Genomic DNA, 19557 nt, shown 5'->3' with positions numbered 1-19557 from the left:
GTCCAGGGTCGTGGGTGGCGGCAACAGGGCAGTTGGCTGCTGTCGGGCGTAGGGGGTGGCTGGAGTGTAGCCGCAAAGGAATCGCCGGTTGCGCAAAGTCAGGCGCCCCGACCCGTCAACTCTAACCCGATACTGATCGTGACCCAGCGACTCCGCCACGACCCCTGACCTGTCCCACTTGTGCGGACTTGGGCCCTGCTGATTCTGGAGGAATACTGTCAGGCAGGTACACAATATCAAAGCGCCATGGGAGGGTACGATGCTTGAGTCTGAACAGGCGTGAGTTTGTTATCTCCTCTAGCGTGCGGTCGCCGAAGATCTTCACAAGGGGCTTATGGTCGGTGACTACGACGAGGTTGTCACATCCTTGTGTGAAATACCGTGTCTGCTCCAGGCCCCAGGCCACGGCCAGGGCCTCTCCTTTGATGGCCGCATAGCGTTGCTCCGCCGAGGATAGGAACCATGAACTGGCGAGTGTGATCCTCCTGGGCAACAGTCAGGTATTCCAGAAGTGCAGCTACAATGTTGTTGGAGCAGGAAGTAGCCAATGCCACGCCTGGACCAGTCAGGGCGGAGGCAGGTGCGCCTCCGCATGTCGTAGATCTCCACGCCCTCAAGGATGGCCCCAATTATGGCTTGCTTGTGGGTGGGGAAGTCCCAGATGGCGTCCAAGTACTTCGGGAGTGGCTCTATGGTAGCGTCTGACACCCTGAACCCAGCAAAATCTACGCTCCTCTCCGCAAATTGAAACTTATCTGGCTTCATCACAGTGCCCGACCGGCCGACACGTGTCAGGAAGTCGATGGTCCTCCACCAGTGATGCTCTAGGTTAGTGTCATAGTAGACAGTGTCATCCACACAACGTTCTTTGCGCTCGAAGTCCGAGAGGACAGCGTCAAAACGACGGTTGTAGCCGTCCCTAGATGACCGGAAACCTTGCGCTGCTCTGGTGTAGCGCCAGCGGCCGAAGGGCGTGGTAAAGGTGGTCCGACGATCCGATACAAGCATTGGGCACACTATGGTAGCCGTTCCAGGCGTCCGTGACGGTTATCAGTTGTCCTTTAGGATGAGAGGTGGAATGGGGATTCAGGGCTGAAGGTTTCACGTTGGCAAAAACTTGTTGAGAGGTGAGAGGTCCACGGTCCTGCGGGGGCAGCTGTCGTGCTTCCTTGTGACTACCATACGATGGCACCATGTCACTGGTTCGCCGTATGGCACACGTTCAATGATTACAAGGGCTTCATCCCGAAGGAGGTCATCGTAGACTCTTTGCTGCCAGTGCAGAGGCACAATGGCCGCAGTGTGGCATGCCTTTGGCGTGGCTGCTGGGTCCACGTGCATCTCGATGGGTGGCCCCTCCATGCAAAGCTAAGCAAAGCTTGATGAGGGCAAGTGTTGAATGTAGATGAGGCGTATCTCTCTAGTAGCCAATCTCTCATCTGGCCGTTGTTCTCCGGTGTGCAGGGGAACGGCATTGCCTGAGGCCGTGGTGGAGGGGCTGTACGCTTGGGGCATGAGCACTGAGCGTCCTGGGGATTACTTTGGTCTTCGCAGCCACTGAAGGTAGACCTCGTAGCGTTCACATACAAGGGCTTGATCGGTGTGTCACGAGCGCCAGGGCCATTCTCGTCTCTGGGACCTTCTCCACTGTTACTCGATGGGAAGTCCGCAGGGAAGAGGCCGAGGTTAAGCAACGACTCGTAGGAGAGTAACATTGCCCGAACCGAGCTGCTCAAGTACACCATCAAGCGGCAGGACGTAACACCACTGTCGCTGGGGAATGTTGAGAGCCTAGCGAAGAATGCTCCCTCAATGGCTATGGGGAGCGGTTGGCGGCTGACAGGCTAAGATTGACAGGACGCAGGTCATCACGCGAGAATCCGCAGGCGAGGAACTCCTTTAGAGACCAAAGATCAGATTGTGCGCCAGTGGCTGCAATGGCAGATATGTTCACTTCATCGTCCGAGCCTCGGTGGTTGATGCTGTCCCGCGGTCCGACTGACCTGTCAACCGAGATGGTGATGAAGATTAAGACTAAGATGGGGGTGGTCTCTCAGCTTGGCCCGCCTCCATTCACCCCTGGAGAAAAGCCGGTGCCAGAGCCTGATGGGTGAAGGACTACTGAGAGTGCTGTGTGTCGTCCGAGCACGCGTCGGCCCCCGCAGCGTCGGCCAGGGCGTACTCTGAGTTGAACCGATGAAATCCGGGAGATCGGCACCGATTCCATGGCAGCCTGCTGACTGTTGCTTGATGGCTGTTGTCGCCTCTTTTGTCGGCGGGCCCTATAGCAGCCGACACAAATCTGGTGAGGCTTGGTATTCCAACCGCGAGTTCCCTCCGTGAAGACCTTAAAAGTGCTTTTACAGCCCGGGCACGAGGCTTGCCTAGCCCTGTCTGTTTGGGCTGGGGTCGTGGCGGGGCTCGTCTGTGGATTTTTCTGTAGGCGCCGGAATGATGACATGGCTGACAGAGTGGACGAAGGGAGAGAATTGCGGGCCATTTCCTTGTTTTCAACGACTGCAATTACATTGTTCACTGGTTTCATCAGAATATCAAGCATCCCCAGTGTCTCGTGGCATATGTCTGAGTCATAAATTCCGTTGATTAGAACATCACGGATAATGTGGTTGGTATAGTCTACATCCTTGCCACACTCGCATACCGCAATATAGGCACATGCCTCCGCCTTCCCCCGCACCCTGGCGGTGAAGGCACGGAATGCTTCATCAAGTTCCTGGTGCAACTGAAGCAGTGTCAAGCAAGTGTTAAATTTTCTCTCAAAATAAAAAATATATTTTTTTAGATACTCGTGCAGCTGTGAAATCATTGATGGTAATTTATTGTATGATGTATACTTTTAGGGTTATGATAAGACCTATCTTTTAGCGTTCACCACGAATGACTCGCAGTGCCAACATTAAAATAATTCAGACAGCGAACAAAAGGCAACAGGCTGATTATCATTTAGGCTGCCACCCAATGACATGCAAATGCAGACCTAGGAGTCATCAATACGCCCACTCAAGTGGTGTAAAAAACACAGACTTTCTGCTTCTCATTCACATATAAGGTAATTTACCTTTCCTACCGAGAAAATACTACCTCAGGGGTAATCTTTTTTCAGGAGATTTTCAGGATATCGATGTCAGGATATGTTGTTCACACATATGGCTCATTAGGAGAACAGCAGGACTTAAGCATATGTGTGAAAGCAGCTTATGTGTGTGGTGCAATTCTATGGGATGTTCCGAAGATGGCGGCGGCTCCTCACGAGCCACTGGGAAAGCAACTCCGGGGAACAGCAGCAGCCTCTTTCAGCAACATTCATTCACTCGGCTGAGTTCTGGTCTTACGGTCTTCTTGGGGATTAACTTTTCCGACCGGCTTTATTTACTATTTATTTATTTTATTATTTGTTCCCAGTCAGTGACTGGGTATAAATATTCAAATATTAATATAATGAGCAACCAAAAGCAACCCTTTGATCAATGTCTTTCAAAAGTATTCAAGTGTGTAGGAACGTGCTCGCCCCTGGGTGCTGAACAGCCTATGTTTACTACTCACTGGGACTTTCCGTAAAATGCCTTCCATTTCTCCCAGGCAGAATATTAAATGGGCTGATGATACCGAAAATGATTGAATGGAGATTGCATTTAGTGAGATTAGGGTATATAACGGTTTAACTCTGACACATTTCTGTAAGAGGACAATTACCTTGATGGTGATTTCATCTATAAGTGGCCAGTAGAAGGCGCCAGGCAGGACTCAACTGGAAAAGGCAAAGATAAGTTACTTCCCGAGACCCTCACACTTAGCAATATTGTCCTTGCATATTTCCTTTAAAGAAAAAACAGCTTTGGCCTGTGTGTGTGTCTGTGTGTCTGTGTGTCTGTGTGTCTGTTTTATCTCTGAGATGTAGGCCTAGCGGTTATGCACTTATAAAACAAATGCGTACTTCCTTTAAAGACACACAGCTTAGGTGTGTATGTGTGTGTGTGTGTGGGGGGGGGGGGGGGGGGGGGTCTGAGATGTAGGCCTAGCTCTTATGCACTCATAATAAAAAAATGAATAAATCATCGTCCCTTTAATTCCTAAAGCCACTCTGTCTAGCTTGGGGGTATATTTGATGGTATTCTTTTTCTGTTTTCAGCCTCAGTCTCTTATAGAAGACCAAAAGTATATGCAGAAACATCTGATGCATCAAGATATACATGCACACACACACACATACACACAAATACATGCGTACATAGCTATGCAAATGTACACACTCCTCATGTGCAGTTTGTGATCAACGGCTGACTATTGCATTTTAATAGATGACATAAGGCGCCTCAACAAGACAGTTTTTCATAACAGCATATGGCAGCATTGATGACAAGCCAACAGACATGTGATTTCCTTGTCATATTCTTGCACCCATAGGGTACAAAGTGAAAGGTTCCATGCGTGTGCACGCGCGCGCGCGTGCACACACACACACACTCACACACACAGCGTGCATTACCCATAGAGATGCACTGTGTCTATAATAAAGCTCAATAAATCCAAATTGGCGGTTTACCTGTTAATATTGCATTCACATTTACAGCAAACATCCCTTATTTTTCTCCATCGAGGGGGCGTTTCCTTTCATAGTCCCGTTCCTCTTCGTCAGTTTATTTATTTTTAATAAAATGTAAAAAAAAAGAAAAAAGGATACAATCGTTTTTTTCATAAATTAGGGCTATTATGACCGTAATCTAAAATATGAGTTATATTTTCAAAAATGTGCATTAACAATGACACCGGAAGTAGAACAAAGTTCAGTCTTCCGGTGTTCATTATACCGCGGAGCTTATTACAGGTTTGTTTAACAATTTAAATTGCCAAGAAGGCACATTTAATCAAACACTTTCATTATTTTTTTATCAAGGGCTAAGAAAATGATTTTGTTTTTTGTAAATATCCTGGCGGAAACGTCACTAATTGCTCCGGTTGACCGGTAAAGTGCATGCTAGTGTGTAGGTTAGCTTCACATTGTGTAGCTTGTTTCTAAACAGCACGAGTTATGTAAGCGGGCAATGTGTTTATGTCACCAAAACCAACTAATACTATATGATGTATCCCTGTATGGAAGGGGTCGTTGCTTAAAGTAGTTTGTGTGCTGGTGTTGGCTGCGATTACTAAACGATTACCCACTTCATCTAGTAGGAGGTATATATTCTCTCGTCCGAAACGTTACTACATTCGTAATAGTAGTCACAAAAACCTAGATAATTGACACCCCTAGCTATCAGAAGAACATGTACTTAATACCTATTACGCAAATAATCTTTTTATATTTATCAAATGGTAGTTAGTTCAACGAAGGACAACATTGCGCCAGAACCAGAAGTTAAACCATTTTGAGTCATTCCTGGATTGGTGTGTTTTGCTTTGTATTTTTGCCAGTGAAAGTGCGAAGTTTCTGCTATGGATAACAAACAAGGCACCAAGGTAACAGGCCATTAGATTGATCCTCATCCTTCCATATTAACCTTAACCCTCGTGAAACGGCCCGAATAATTCAACCTTAGTACTCAATGGGTCCGCAGCTATATGTTGTAAAATGAATCAACTGTAGTATTCTTCCTTTTGTGTTTTCATAATCCCTCCTAATCGTACCAAAGAAAAAAACATGTTTCCTTTACACACTCCGACATCAAATGTTTCCATTCACTTGACACACTTCATTGTCTGTATCCAATTGAATCGTTCTGGATTCCTGGTCACTGGAGTCACCGTGCCTGTGTGTTCTAGGTGGTGGTCTGTGGTTGCTGATGGGGGACACAAAGGACACCTGGAAAGTGAAGACACTTGAGGAAATTCTACAGGAGAAAAAACGCAGAAGAGAGCTAGAGGAAAAGACGGAGCCCAAGCGCCAGAAAAATGTAAACCATACCAGAACTAAGTTGTTTGTTAAATGCAAACTACTTCAAGTCTCAAATGCATTTATGTTTTGTAGACTTTAGTCCTTCTAAGATGTCAATAAAAATGAAATAGCTATGGTTTATTAACTAGTGGTTCATGTAGTAAGGACTTAGAACCTTATTGTTGATATTTAATGGCTTGCGTAATATTGGATGTCATTACATGATGATGATGATTATAACTGTCTTAACCATATGTCTCCCTGTCCCTCTGTACAGTTTGCTCCATGTCCTGTTCCACAGGTGGATGATAGGGAAGCTAAACGGGACACTCCGGAGGAAGGGGAATTACGTGATCAAAGAATGGAAATAACAATTCAAAACTCGCCGTACACACGGGAAGGCTCTACAGAGGACAGGTACGTCAATGTTGGAGTGGGCAGCATGTTTTATAATGAAGACTCAGATCACAGCCAAACAGGTGCTTGCTGCCGTCAGCAAAGTTCACTGTGTGTGCAAACGGTTGAAAGCCCTTATCCGAGTCCAGCAGGTCTGTCGCAGGCACCCGAGAGGTATCTCTATGTCTGGAAGGGTTGTGAGCAGCAATGAGACCTGAAACCAATACAAATGCACAACTTGTAGAGTGACTGTACCATTCCACCCTCATAGTCTTGACGTCATAGCTGTTTATATGACACTGACGCAATGTGTTTGCCTGGTTGATTTCAGGGGAGAGGAAGATGATTCACTCGCAATCAAGCCCCCACAGCAGATGGCCAGGAAGGACAAGTCGCACCACAGAAAGGAGGACAAGAGGAAAGACAAGAGACGTCACCGTAGCCACTCGGATGAAGGAGGTGAGACAGGCCATTTGCTATTTGAGTTGCTTAAAGGTTGAACAATGCTTCTTCAAAGAAATGTAATGTATGTATTAACAAGACATTTTGTTGGAGCTTACAAACAGAACTTGAAGACATTCACCCCATGGCTCAATGGATAAACGCTTTCCTTTGCGTTTCACACAAACCTTCATTTACTATTTTTAATTTTTTACTAATTGATGCATTTGGAACGCATATATGTGCAGACTCAGATAATTGTGTTTCGGTTGGTTCTCCTACTCACGCGTCTCCTCCTCCCCTTCCCCAGACACAAAGCACCCCAGGCCCAAAGACAAGGACAAAGACAGAGAGAGCGAGCGCAGGAAGCGGCTGTGGGAGGAGGACAAGGCCAGACGGGACTGGGAGCGGCAGAAGCGCCGGGAGCAAGCGAGGGCCCACTCGCGCAGAGAGAGGTGACTCCGTCGTCCCATTCCCTCAGTTAACCTGTTCCATACCTGTAACTTACACCTGATTCATTTGATGAGCCTAAGTGGGCAATTACATGTAAATGTTAGCGTTATGAAATGATAAAATGTTGCATGACTATATATTATTTCATATTGATTCATTCATATTGAGTAGTTGATTAGTCTTCACCCCAATTTGTGCATAACCCCCTGTGCTCTGATGTGATTTAACACTGTGCCCGGTATCTCCTTCCAACATGTTGTTTTTCTGGCTCTGTGTGTAGAGCTGACGGGGGTTGGGAGGGTGTCTGCCGAACGCCTGACTGGATGACTGTATCTCCTCTGGACCACAGGGACCGCCTGGAGCAACTGGAGCGCCAGCGCGAGCGCGACCGTAAGATCCGCGAGCAGCAACAGAAGGAGCAGCGGGACTTAAAAGAGAGAGAGAGGAGGGCGGAGGAGCGCCGCAAGGAGCGCGACATGCGCCGCGAAGGTCAGTCTCGCCGCCGCGCCCGTCGGAGACCGCCGCCCTCTGTGGCGGGGCGGGGGGTGGGATCGTCTGCGCGACGCGTAGAGTATTGATTTAGATGAGCTTTTCCATGTGTACACTGATGACGAATGACGCTGAATTATTGGGTTATTGTGTGAACGAATTATGATCACTAGGGGTGTAACGGTACACAAAAGTCACGGTTCGGTACGTACCTCGGTTCTGAAGTCACGGGACGGTTCATAGTTAAAGGACATTTCCGGTGTAAAATGGATCTGGGATATGTTTAATGTGATAACGAGTTGGAATGTTCGTTTGGGAGCAAAAAAGCGCGTATAGACACATTAAGTTGGTTGTTTTTAGCCGATTCTACCAAAACTCTATAAACTTGGAACGATGGGGGCATTTGTTATGGTCAAAACCAAGTCGCTACTTTAAACCAATTAAAGGGCTAGAAGTAGCCCGACAGTTCTTTGATAGTATAATAAGGGTCTTAACATATAAAACGAGGCATTGATAACTTTGTAAGTGTACAGATTGTTTATTACGAAGGATATTTTATAAACACAATACCATCAGTAGTTCACCCGTCTACGCCATCTTGTTTTTATGACTCAATAAGTAGATTGGTGACCACAGAGCTTGCGTGTTGCTGACAGATGTCACAATCTCTGTGTTCGTCAATCTACCTATCAAGTCTTAAAAACAAGATGGCGTCGACGGGTGAATGAACGTTCCGACTCGTTATCATACCAAACATATCCCAAATCCATTTTACACCGGAATTGTCCTTTTTAAAGGGAAAATTTTAAAAAATGGATTTGCACAGCTTTTTTTTTTTTTTCAAAGCAACGGTGATAGTAACACCTGGTTGGTGCCTTTTCAAATGCGTGTGCATGTTACAGGGCTGTACGTAGTCACGGAGGGCCCTCCCCGTAGCCGGAGAGCCTGTCGGAGGCCCTCTCCGTAGCTTACATGCGTATCCAATATTTTTTAACTATCCGTCGACACCTTGGACCTATTGTTCGACACAACGGAGACGGCGAGGGCTGGGATTGGTCCTCTAACGAAATCCTTTCCGGAATCACTTCTCCGGTTTGACTTTGCACCTTAATTTCTTTGTACATTGCACCTTAAGGACCAATAAAACACGGTTCGGTACAAATACGTGCATCGTTACACCCCTAATGATCACTGGGAATTCATAATTATAATAAGTGGAGTAGCCCATGATACGATACTATCACGATGCGGTTCCCGCGATAACGCTGATATCATAACTACCAAACTCCCAGAAGGCAGAACAGTTCTGGGGTTCAAATATTTAAAGAAAGGATAACAAAATAAATCAATGCAATTCACATTTCGATTCCAAAAAATAACAAACACATACAAATACATAAATAAATACAAAAATCCACTGCTTAATATGCATTAATTAATTTGTTTGATTTTAAACTTCGACACATTGCAGTGCTCAAAGCTCAGAACAACTAGTTTTATGTAAATCAAATATCATTTTGTGCCACCCCTACTGGGATTTTATGACTTAGTGCAAATCACTATAGAAAAAGCTTCTTATTTGTCCGCTACACCCCCCAAATGTTGGGGGGTGTAGCGTTTCAGGCAAGTCACGGTTCGGTTCATGTCACGGTTTTCGATTAGGAGCAAGACATTTATTACTTACTTGCTCCCCTCGTTACATTTGGGGGAAATCCCCGTAAACAGCCCAACATGACATGCTCCTGCTGCTATAACATATGTCCGTCGAGCAATGTTTGCAATCACCCCCTGATTTAGATCCGTTTTTTGCATCACATTTTCCACACAAAATCCATAATGAGCAGCACCCAGGCTCACAATCACCAGTGTTATAGTACCTTTGAGTGGCAGTGTACATACTATAGTATATTAAAGTCCCGCTAAGGAAAATTATACGGCTGTGACTCCAAAACTTGTAAAAATATCAGTTTTCTCTCTGCCATACCATAATTCAGTCCATCCTTAACCGTTCCTTCGTGCTCATCAAACTACGTGTCACCCAGTACGGGATCATGTTTTAACAGGCACCATTACACTCTTTATATACGTATATATATGCGACACACGCACAGTATAAACTGCTGCTCCGTGTTTCCGTGCCGACAGGCTCCTTCTCACACAGTAGCTGTGTTCGAAATCGTTCCCTATTCACTCACTCACTATTCCCTATATAGTGTCTATGAAATAGTGCACTATATAGGGAATGAACAAACGAGAATTCGGACACTACGCTGAACATTTCTAAACGTCATTTGCGTCAGTGAATGCGCCGGGTATTTGTGTGACGCAGACAGATGCGCCCACATCATGTAAACAAAGCGGGCACTCACGGGGAAAGCTGGAGGTTGTATTGATGTTGAATGTTACATTTCCTTGATCAAGTTTTTTTTAATACATTTTGAATGTTCCATTTTCTATGTTAAATCCCAAATAAATTGTAGACATTTCTAAACGAAAGCCGGAGACTCCATCATTAAATGTATTCGTTTTCGCGGTTATCCAGCTTCTTCTTCTCCTCCGGAAAAACACGACCGTATTGCATTGTGGTATACGGGAGTAACGTGTAGGGAACATTGTATGTTTACTCAAACTTTGGGTATTTTAAGTGCATGAAATTAACCACTGAGAATTCGAACACCCCCACAAAATGGCGAGCACCCTATATAGTGCACTATTCCCGTGATAGGGAACCATTTCGAACACAGCTAGTGAGTAACTCCGGACCACCTTCACCCCACAGGGCCGTCCCAGCACCGGGCCCTCCCGGAGGAGTACGAGGACAAAGCCAAGCAGAGCCACCGCAGTCGCAGCCCCAGCCGGGCCACACGGGACCGACCCGACCTCAGTGAGGCCCGCAAGCCCGGTGGTAAGTCTTAACAGCCGGCCCTCGTTCAACACGCTCCCTCCCCCACGCCCACAGTGGGGACCGAGGTCTGAAGCGTTGTTCTGTGGCTAACTCTGCTTCCTCCCTCTCTCCCCTCCCCAGTGTCCAAGGAGGAGAAGCCAGAGGACAAAGACCCTTTGGCTGACCTGCAGGACATCAGCGGCAGCGAGAGGAAGACCAGCACGGCAGAGTCCTCTGCCGGTAAAGCGGAATCCATCCCTCTGCCTGTTGGTTGATCACGTCACGCAATGGAGCTCTTTTCACAGAGGTGTGGTCGTAGGACAAACTCAGGTGGTGCTCATAACACGAGGAATGGGTCTGCTCTTTTTATGTACAAGGGCACAGGGAAGTAGACTCAACTAGTGAAGCTAAGGGCTACTTAGAAGTCATAGCAATAGCAGTACCACCATGGTTAGTGTTATCTACCTGTGTTTGTCCTTCCATTATGGCTCTGTGGAAAAGGGGTCTTACCCGGTACAACATCCCTCATCCACCTTTCTTTCCCACAACATACTTTTGAATCGTACAAAGCTTCTTGTAGTCTGGGAGGTCGTTCAACAGGGCTCCTGTAACTGAAACAAAAAGGTCCATCGCTGATCAAATTGAACCTGTTCCCGTATCACAGGGTCAGGGTCCGGTTCTGAGGACGAGGAAGGAGAGGAAGATGAGGGGTCTAGCAGCCAGAGTGACGAGGATGATGATGAGGAGGAGGACAATGGAGAGGCAGAGTCCGCCTCTGCCTCGGGAAGGTCTGAAGCGCCAAGTGCAGGTAAATAAGTTCTTGCCTACACTTTGTATAGCTGTGCTGCTCTCATGATAATATTTGCATAATGATGCGAAGATCATGTGTCGATATTGGATATCTGCGATTGATATTGCCTACCCTAGCTTTAAGTCGTTCTCCAAAGTGTTATTTTTCAAAGCGGAGAGGTTAACCTAGCTCCCGCCGTTTCATTAAACTCCATCTTGTTTTACTCGCAGAAGATGTCAGTGAGGACGACCGGTCAGAGGAGGAGTTTGAGGAAGAGCGGGAAAACGGGACCCACATTCCTGCAGGTGGGTAAACCATTCCCACCTCTCATTGGCCACATAGTCCTGTCACATGACCTGTGTTGGGATCCCCTGCTTGAATCCCTTGCATTTAGTCTTTCTGTCTTGTAAAAGTGATCTCAGTTTATCATTTGTCATCATAGTTGTGGAATCGACAACCTTTTCATAGAACACAAGATTATTGTAAGATTACAAGTAGGCAAGGCAACTTTATTTATATAGCACTGTTCATACACGAGGCAGACTCGAAGTGCTTCCCATTGAAACAGTCATACAATAAAATAATAAAGTAGAAGAACTGTATTATAGTCTTAAACGTCGAGCGCCATCCTCTTAAGAGTAGAAAGTGAAATGACCCCCGTGGGATCCGCAGTGCCCGAGTCCCGCTTCGACCACGACACCACGGAGGAGAGCGGCGAGGACATGGACGAGGTGGAGGACGGAGAGGCCTTGGAGGGGGACGAGCCCACCCCAGGCTCGCACGCCCAGACCCGCTCCCCCACCCCGGAGGAGAACTACATCCCAGACTCCCCGCCCATCTCGCCCGTGGAGCAGAAGAAGGAGCTGCCCAAGTACCTGCCCGCGCTGCAGGTACGCTCCTGGGGTCCCCCCCGCCCGCTGACAACTCTGAGCACAAGTTACGATGGACTGTCTTGTGTGATTAGAAATAGGAACAAAATGATGGAAAATGGGACCATAGACACACTATGTGGGTAGTAGAAATAATGATGCAAAAAAATAATGTAAACATTCATCAATAGTTGGGGTAGAAATTATTGACAATATTTACCACATTCAAATAACATTATTAACCATTATACAAGGGTTTCTAAGTTCCGTGTCCATATGCTATGTGTACCTTTATGTACCTTACGCATGCAGGCCGTTGTGTTAGGCTACTGTTTTCTATGAATGTGTGTGTGCTCCTAGTCTTATTTTGTGAACCTCTCGTACCTCCGCTGTGTCACAGGGCTGTCGAAGCGTTGAGGAGTTCCAGTGTCTGAACCGGATCGAAGAGGGCACCTATGGTGTCGTGTACAGAGCCAAAGACAAGAAGACAGGTAGGAGGAATGCATATGGACCACAGAGTGTGTTTTTACGGTCCACTGCACAAATGAGAACAACTGGCTCTCAATCACTCACGCTTTAATTGTAACAAGCGTCTAATGCAATGCAAAGACGACATGCATTCTTCTTCACAGTGATCCAATAGCTGAAATCCTTCACGGTATTTTAGTTTTGTATCACGGCATTCCAACGACGGACAGCATTGTATCGACCGACAACACTCTGGCCTTGTTGTTCTCTTGCGCCGCTAAGCCTGTGTGTGACTGTCTTCAGATGAAATCGTGGCATTGAAAAGGCTGAAGATGGAGAAGGAGAAGGAGGGCTTCCCCATCACCTCGCTGAGAGAAATCAACACCATCCTGAAGGCTCAGCACCCAAACATCGTCACCGTCAGGGTAAACACAAATTTAGATTAAAACTTTAATCTCAATTCAGCACGTGCTAATATCAGGATCTTCTCTAGACCCCGTGTTTGACAATGTATCCGCTGTCGCAGGAAATTGTGGTCGGAAGCAACATGGACAAGATCTACATTGTGATGAACTACGTGGAACATGACCTGAAGAGTCTGATGGAGACCATGAAGCAGCCCTTCCTACCAGGTGAGGCTAGATCTATTGTGTATTAATGGGAAAAAATGTTTAAACACAAAATAATGACACCTTTTCGGTCCTCAATAGTTTGCACCCCTGAAAGTGTACACAAGGGGGCAGTATTGAGTTTCATCCGCAAATTACACAGGCTCGTCATTGGGCAGAGTATTCATTTGGACCAGGGTCGTATAAAAGCAGATAACACAGAGTTGGTGTATTTTTTTCTGTTAAAAGAGGTTGAGAAGGATGTACTTGAAAGTGATACCTTCTATTAAAATAGCTTGAGATATTTCCACCCGAAATGCCTCTTGGTATTGCAGGACAAACTCTTCTTACACTTTCATTTTCTTTGTGTATTTAGCGCTATACATCCTAAATATGTTTCCTAAATCATCGCAAATGTACCGTAAACCAGACTTATAAAATATTGTTTTGCCACGTCTTGAATGAGAAACGATGTGGCAGTTTCAGATACACTTCCTATAATGAGAAACATTTGATTTAATTTGGCGAAATATGCAAAATGGAGAAGGTTATTGAAATGTGATGTTGAGATGTCTAAGCCCTATCAAACTATAATGACCAACTCATCAGTATCTCTCTCTCTCGCCCTCTCCCTTGGCAGGTGAGGTGAAGACCCTGATGATTCAGCTGCTGAGAGGGGTCCGACATCTCCATGACAACTGGATCCTCCACCGCGACCTGAAGACGTCCAACCTGCTGCTCAGCCACAAGGGCATCCTCAAGGTGTGGGCTCCGTCACGTACAGGTGTTACGTTCACCATAACACCACGGTCTCACTATAGAGGGAAATATGGACAAACAGTTGTTTCAAACTTTACTCTTATTTTTATCATTCAATCAGGTTCCTTTGCTTTCTGCTGTGACACCCGCATAATAAAGAAGCATCGTGCATGCTCTATGAATGTTAATGTCGCTAAAGCAGGGGAATGTCTTGTAACAACTGTATTCATGTGTTTCCTTGGTTGCCAGATTGGGGACTTTGGCTTGGCGCGGGAGTACGGCTCTCCGCTGAAGCCCTACACCCCCGTGGTGGTCACCCTGTGGTACCGCTCCCCAGAGCTGCTGCTGGGGGCCAAGGTGGGTCCTTCTTATTGAATTTCCATCTTGGGACTAGTGGCTACTGTGGATCTTTCTTTAACTATAAATATATTTTATTTTATTCATATATTTATTTGCATTGATGAATATTTTCGTATTTATCTATATTTTTATATAATTTAAAATGTCAATTATTTTTTTCTTTTGTTATGGTTTATTTTTTATTCATGTATTTGTATTTATGTACTTTTGCATTCAAGTGTTGACCCTCTGAACGCCCTCTCTCCCCCCAACAGGAGTACTCCACCGCGGTGGACATGTGGTCCGTGGGTTGCATCTTCGGCGAGCTCCTTACCCAGAAGCCTCTCTTCCCGGGGAAATCCGAAATCGACCAAATCAACAAGATTTTCAAGGTATGGTTGACAATGAAATACGGTGCTTCAGCCAGATGCGCCTAGAAGGGAATGTATTACACGCAACATGTTTATCCAGAAGGCTGCGGTTTGAGACTTCAAAGAGCCGTTAAAATCCTAGAAGATAAGAATCGCGATTCCTACGTGAATCGATCATTTTCTTCCCCCACCCCGAGCTGACTGTGGTAGGCATGAAGCGCCCTCCCTCCCTCCCCACGTCCCCCACCGTGATTCGTTGGTGTAGTGACGTTGTGTTAACAGGCTCTGTGTGTGCCTCCAGGACCTTGGCTCGCCCAGTGAGAAGATCTGGCCCGGCTACGGCGAGCTCCCGGCTGTGAAGAAGATGACCTTCACCGAGTACCCGTACAACAACCTGCGCAAGCGCTTCGGAGCGCTGCTCTCGGACCAGGGCTTCGACCTCATGAACAAGTACGGCTGAACGCAACCCAAAAAACACACGCCACGTTGAATTTCCTGGACACAGCGCTACTGTTTCTGCTGGGAGTCCAGGAGACCTTTGTTCTGTGATTCACCTCATGTTTATCTATCTTTGTCACGGAAAACCGGCCGATTCCCTGCAGTGTTTGGACGTCTGTAGATAAGAATCTGTTTACATCCCCGGTAAACACAGCTGAAGCAACCCAAACACTCGGCCCGCAATGTTTGTGTCTCTCAAAGCTCTACTGTAGAGTGCATCAATCCTTAGGACAATGCATTCTCCTGTCCTCTTTTGTTCTTGCAGTTTTCCTTAAGCTAGGATTAATAAGACTGTCTTAAGGAAAGGGATTTACACACTGCTTTCAGCTCACGCACACAGACAAACACACACACATGCATTCACACACACTAACACTCACACACAGGGTCACCTAGGAATGCATTGAGAATGAGATCAGTGTGTGGTGAGACCGAGGCTGGCCCAGAGCCTCTCGCGGTGGCCGTACGGCGGTGGCGGCCGGCTGCCTCCCAGCCTGCGTGGCCGCAGGGCTCTGGAGGAATGCGGTCTGGAAAGGTACACACGGCACAGCCTTCTGGAACCTCACACCGCCGCGCGGCGGACGCTTGTTTGGGTATGACCTCAGAGCGGGCAGAGGTCTGACTCTGAACTGGCTCCCCGTAGGCTGGCGGGGCTAATGACGGATCGTTTTTCGCATAAAACGACAGTTTAATATCTTTTCTCGAATTCACGGCATTTCCAAGATAACTAAAATACCTCCCAATGTCAACCTCATTAGTAGCGCTCGTTTTGAGTTCCAGAATGGGGGGGGGAGACGAGACGATCTCTCGGCAAGGAGGCGTCTGCTTTCCGTCAGCGGGCCCGTCTAATCCCTGTCCTCCTCACGGTGATTTAAAACAGCGGGCCTCTTGCGCTCCACGCTGCATTCCTGGAAACACAACTCTGGTTGACTCCCCGGTCGTCCCTCGCCTCGCTGCGGAGGGCTTCTGTAAAGGGAGCCTTCTGCGCTCCATGGGAACAAGGGTTTCCCGCCGCACATGAACCCGGTCCGCGGTAGACCCCCGGGGTCGTGGCTCCGAGGCCTCTGTGTGTATACAGCGGGGCCGAGTCCGCCCGCACGACCGCTGTGTCCCACTAGACCTCCAGCCACTGCTGCCTCCTCCTCCTCCTCCTCCCCCTCCTCCTCCTCCTCCTCCTCTGTATTCGGACGAGTGACGGTATGTTTTGTGCCCCCCCCCCCCCCCCCCAGGTTCCTCACCTACTGCCCCAGCAAGAGGGTCCTGTCGGACGAGGGGCTGAAGCACGAGTACTTCAATGAGTCTCCGCTGCCCATCGAGCCCTCCATGTTCCCGACCTGGCCGGCCAAGAGCGAGCAGCAGCGCGTCAAGAGGGGCAGCAGCCCCCGGCCCCCCGAGGGAGGGCTGGGCTACAGTCAGCTGGTAAGACCACCACCGCCACTCTGTCCAACAGTCAGCTACCCCCCCCTCGGCGTCACACACCACCACCACACCGTCAACACCACCGCTCGGACCCACCATCTAACTCCATCACCATCCCCGCCACCACTACTGCGCCATCACCACCACCACCACCACTCCATCACCACCACCACCACCACTCCATCACCACCACCACCACCACCACTCCATCACCACCACCACCACCACCACCACTCCACCACCACCACACCGTCAACACCACCGCTCGGACCCACCATCTAACTCCATCACCATCCCCGCCACCACTACTGCGCCATCACCACCACCACCACCACTCCATCACCACCACTCCATCACCACCACTCCATCACCACCACTCCATCACCACCACTCCACCACCACCACTCCATTACCACTCCATCACCACCACCCCACCACCACCACCACCACTCCATCCCCACCACCACCACCACCACTCCATCACCACCACTCCATCACCACCACTCCATCACCACCACCACCACCACCACTCCATCACCACCACTCCATCACCACCACTCCATCACCACCACTCCACCACCACCACTCCACCACCACCATCACCACCACCACTCCATCACCACTCCATCACCACCACCACTCCATCACCACTCCATCACCACCACCACCACCACCACTCCATCACCACCACCACTCCATCACCACTCCATCACCACCACCACTCCATCACCACCACTCCATCACCACCACAACCACCACCACCACCACCACCACCACTCCATCACCACCACCACCCTCACCACCACCACCACCATCACCACCACTCCATCACCACCACTCCATCACCACCACCACCACTCCACCACCATCACCACCATCACCACCACCACTCCATCACCACTCCATCACCATCACCACTCCATCACCACCACCACTCCATCACCACTCCATCACCACCACCACTCCATCACCACCACTCCACCACTCCACCACCACTCCATCACAACCACTCCACCACTCCACCACCACTCCATCACCACCACCACCACTCTATCATAAATCATACATCCCATCTGGTGAAGGCATCCCACCACACATCTGATGGTAAAGACATCACACACTGACTGCGGGCCGGCTCTGTGGCTCTGCGTGTTTTCCATGATGGCCATCAGGGATTTGGGCCCCTGATGTGTTCCCCAGAGGGACACGCGGGACGTCCCGGTCAGGGGCCCCGATCATACGCTCAGCCCTCAGTCAGCCCGACACGGCGTGACCTCCCCTTCACACTTTAATAAGACGTTAACCAGGAGCAGAATGGTGTCGTTTTGATGAAGCCCGCTGTGATGTGACTGACGCCCCCCCCCCTCCTCTCCGTCTGCGGCCCTCCAGGGGGACGACGACCTGAAGGACACGGGCTTCCACCTGACGACCAGTAACCAGGGGGCCTCGGCGGTCGGCCCGGGCTTCAGCCTCAAGTTCTGAGCCCAGAGACAACGCTGCAGTGAGGCGGGGCGCCTCAGGGCGAAGCGTCATGGGATCCATCGGCGTCTCGGTCTGGAAAAGCAAAAAAAAAAAAAAAAAACAGAAAGCGCGGGGCGGTCGTTTGGCACACCTCGTAGTGTTCATAAAGGTCCCCGGCTCTCCCTCCTCATTGCTTGGATAGCTCCGAGCTGAGCCGTACTTATTTTTTAATTAACCGTAGGCTGTCGTCCAAAACTTTTCAGAAAGTGGAGAGATCGTATTTTTTCGGCTGTTGTAGATGAGGGTCCGAACTCTCTTCGTCCCCTGTAGTTTGGGTTAACTTTAATGTACTTTTTTTATTTTTTTTTTATCCCGTATGTGAGGACCAGATTTTAAAAGGTTGGAATTTCCTGACTGCTGGAGCTACTGTATAATGATGTATCATCAAGAACGTTTTTCCACCCAACATAATTGTACCGATATTTACTTTATGGCTGTCTGCCATCGAGCCAGCAAGAGTGGACAGGGCTGGGAAGGGGGGGGGGGGCAATGTTTTTGCAAGTAATAAAGTTTGAGACTTTATTTGGTCTGCCATTATTTTTTTATGAATCTTTGCTTTGCAAACAGACAGCTGTTGCCAGAGAAGGAAAAAAAACACTAAAATCAGGGTAAAAAGAAAACTCCTGCCTTGAACCCAGCTGGGTGGTAGACTTCCAGAGGTGATGTCATTCTAACCACTACACTTTGTCTCAGCGCTTTGTTCTGTTGTGGGGGAGAGAGAGATTGTCCAGACTTGGCTTAGCCATTGGTTCTCCACATTATGCATCACAGCTGTCTATTTATTTACGTTGCCTATTGTTGCGTAGGTGGAAAAAAATCAGCACAGGGATAATGATGATGATAATAATGGTGATAGTGATATAACTATTTACAAAAAGGTGCACGTGTCTGCACAATGACGCCCCCACTTGCGTCATTTGGGTTTCTGGCACAAAGTAATAACCCATTTGCGTGCATTAGTTTTGATTTGACATCCTTAACCCTATAACGCTCCTTCCAGGGCCCCTCTAGTGAGTTATTGCACCTGATGCCTTGAGTGGGCATGGAAAGAGGGTCTGGTGTTCTGGGCTATGCTGCTGGGTTACGGTGTAGAAGCCAGGGCCTGGCTCTGTCGGCAGATGGTAGTAATGTGAGAGACTGGCTGAGGCTTTCCATATGGATGGTCACAGGAGCTCAACGGGCGTTTGACTAAACGAAATGTGCATCCAGTGTAGATTTATTGTAGGTTCATTACCTAGAATATAAATACTGGGAAGTTCATCAGCAAATAACTCAAATGCACAAACCCTTCACAAAGGTTTATTGTTGCATTTTAAGATGCTTTTTTAAAAATGGCAGTTAGAATACAACTTATTGTCC

General features: G+C 48.1%; 1 protein-coding gene across 5 annotated transcripts; it reads left to right on the top strand.

Annotated features, from left to right (window-relative positions):
- Positions 1–4810: 4810 nt before the first annotated feature.
- cdk11b (cyclin dependent kinase 11B) lies at positions 4811–18661 on the top strand. Of its 5 annotated transcripts, none has more exons than XM_079738357.1 (21): positions 4811–4846; positions 5434–5478; positions 5782–5912; positions 6171–6310; positions 6621–6748; positions 7041–7185; positions 7533–7672; positions 10452–10577; positions 10698–10796; positions 11221–11364; positions 11577–11651; positions 12019–12236; positions 12616–12706; positions 12987–13108; positions 13210–13315; positions 13932–14053; positions 14300–14407; positions 14665–14781; positions 15062–15210; positions 16488–16677; positions 18067–18661. In XM_079738357.1, exons 3-21 carry the CDS (start codon positions 5802–5804, stop codon positions 18157–18159), a joined length of 2424 nt encoding a protein of 807 aa, XP_079594483.1. In that variant the 5' UTR covers positions 4811–4846; positions 5434–5478; positions 5782–5801; the 3' UTR covers positions 18160–18661. The 5 variants fall into 5 exon arrangements, with proteins under 5 accessions (XP_079594483.1, XP_079594480.1, XP_079594484.1 ...); XM_079738354.1 differs by having other exon boundaries at positions 7464–7672; XM_079738356.1 differs by lacking the exon at positions 5434–5478 and having other exon boundaries at positions 4820–4846; positions 7464–7672.
- The last annotated feature ends 896 nt before the right edge of the window (positions 18662–19557 follow it).

Source organism: Pollachius pollachius (genome assembly GCF_949987615.1).
Source record: "Pollachius pollachius genome assembly, chromosome: 6".
Classification (NCBI taxonomy): Eukaryota; Metazoa; Chordata; class Actinopteri; order Gadiformes; family Gadidae; genus Pollachius; species Pollachius pollachius.
This window is presented reverse-complemented; position numbering and strand designations above follow the sequence as displayed.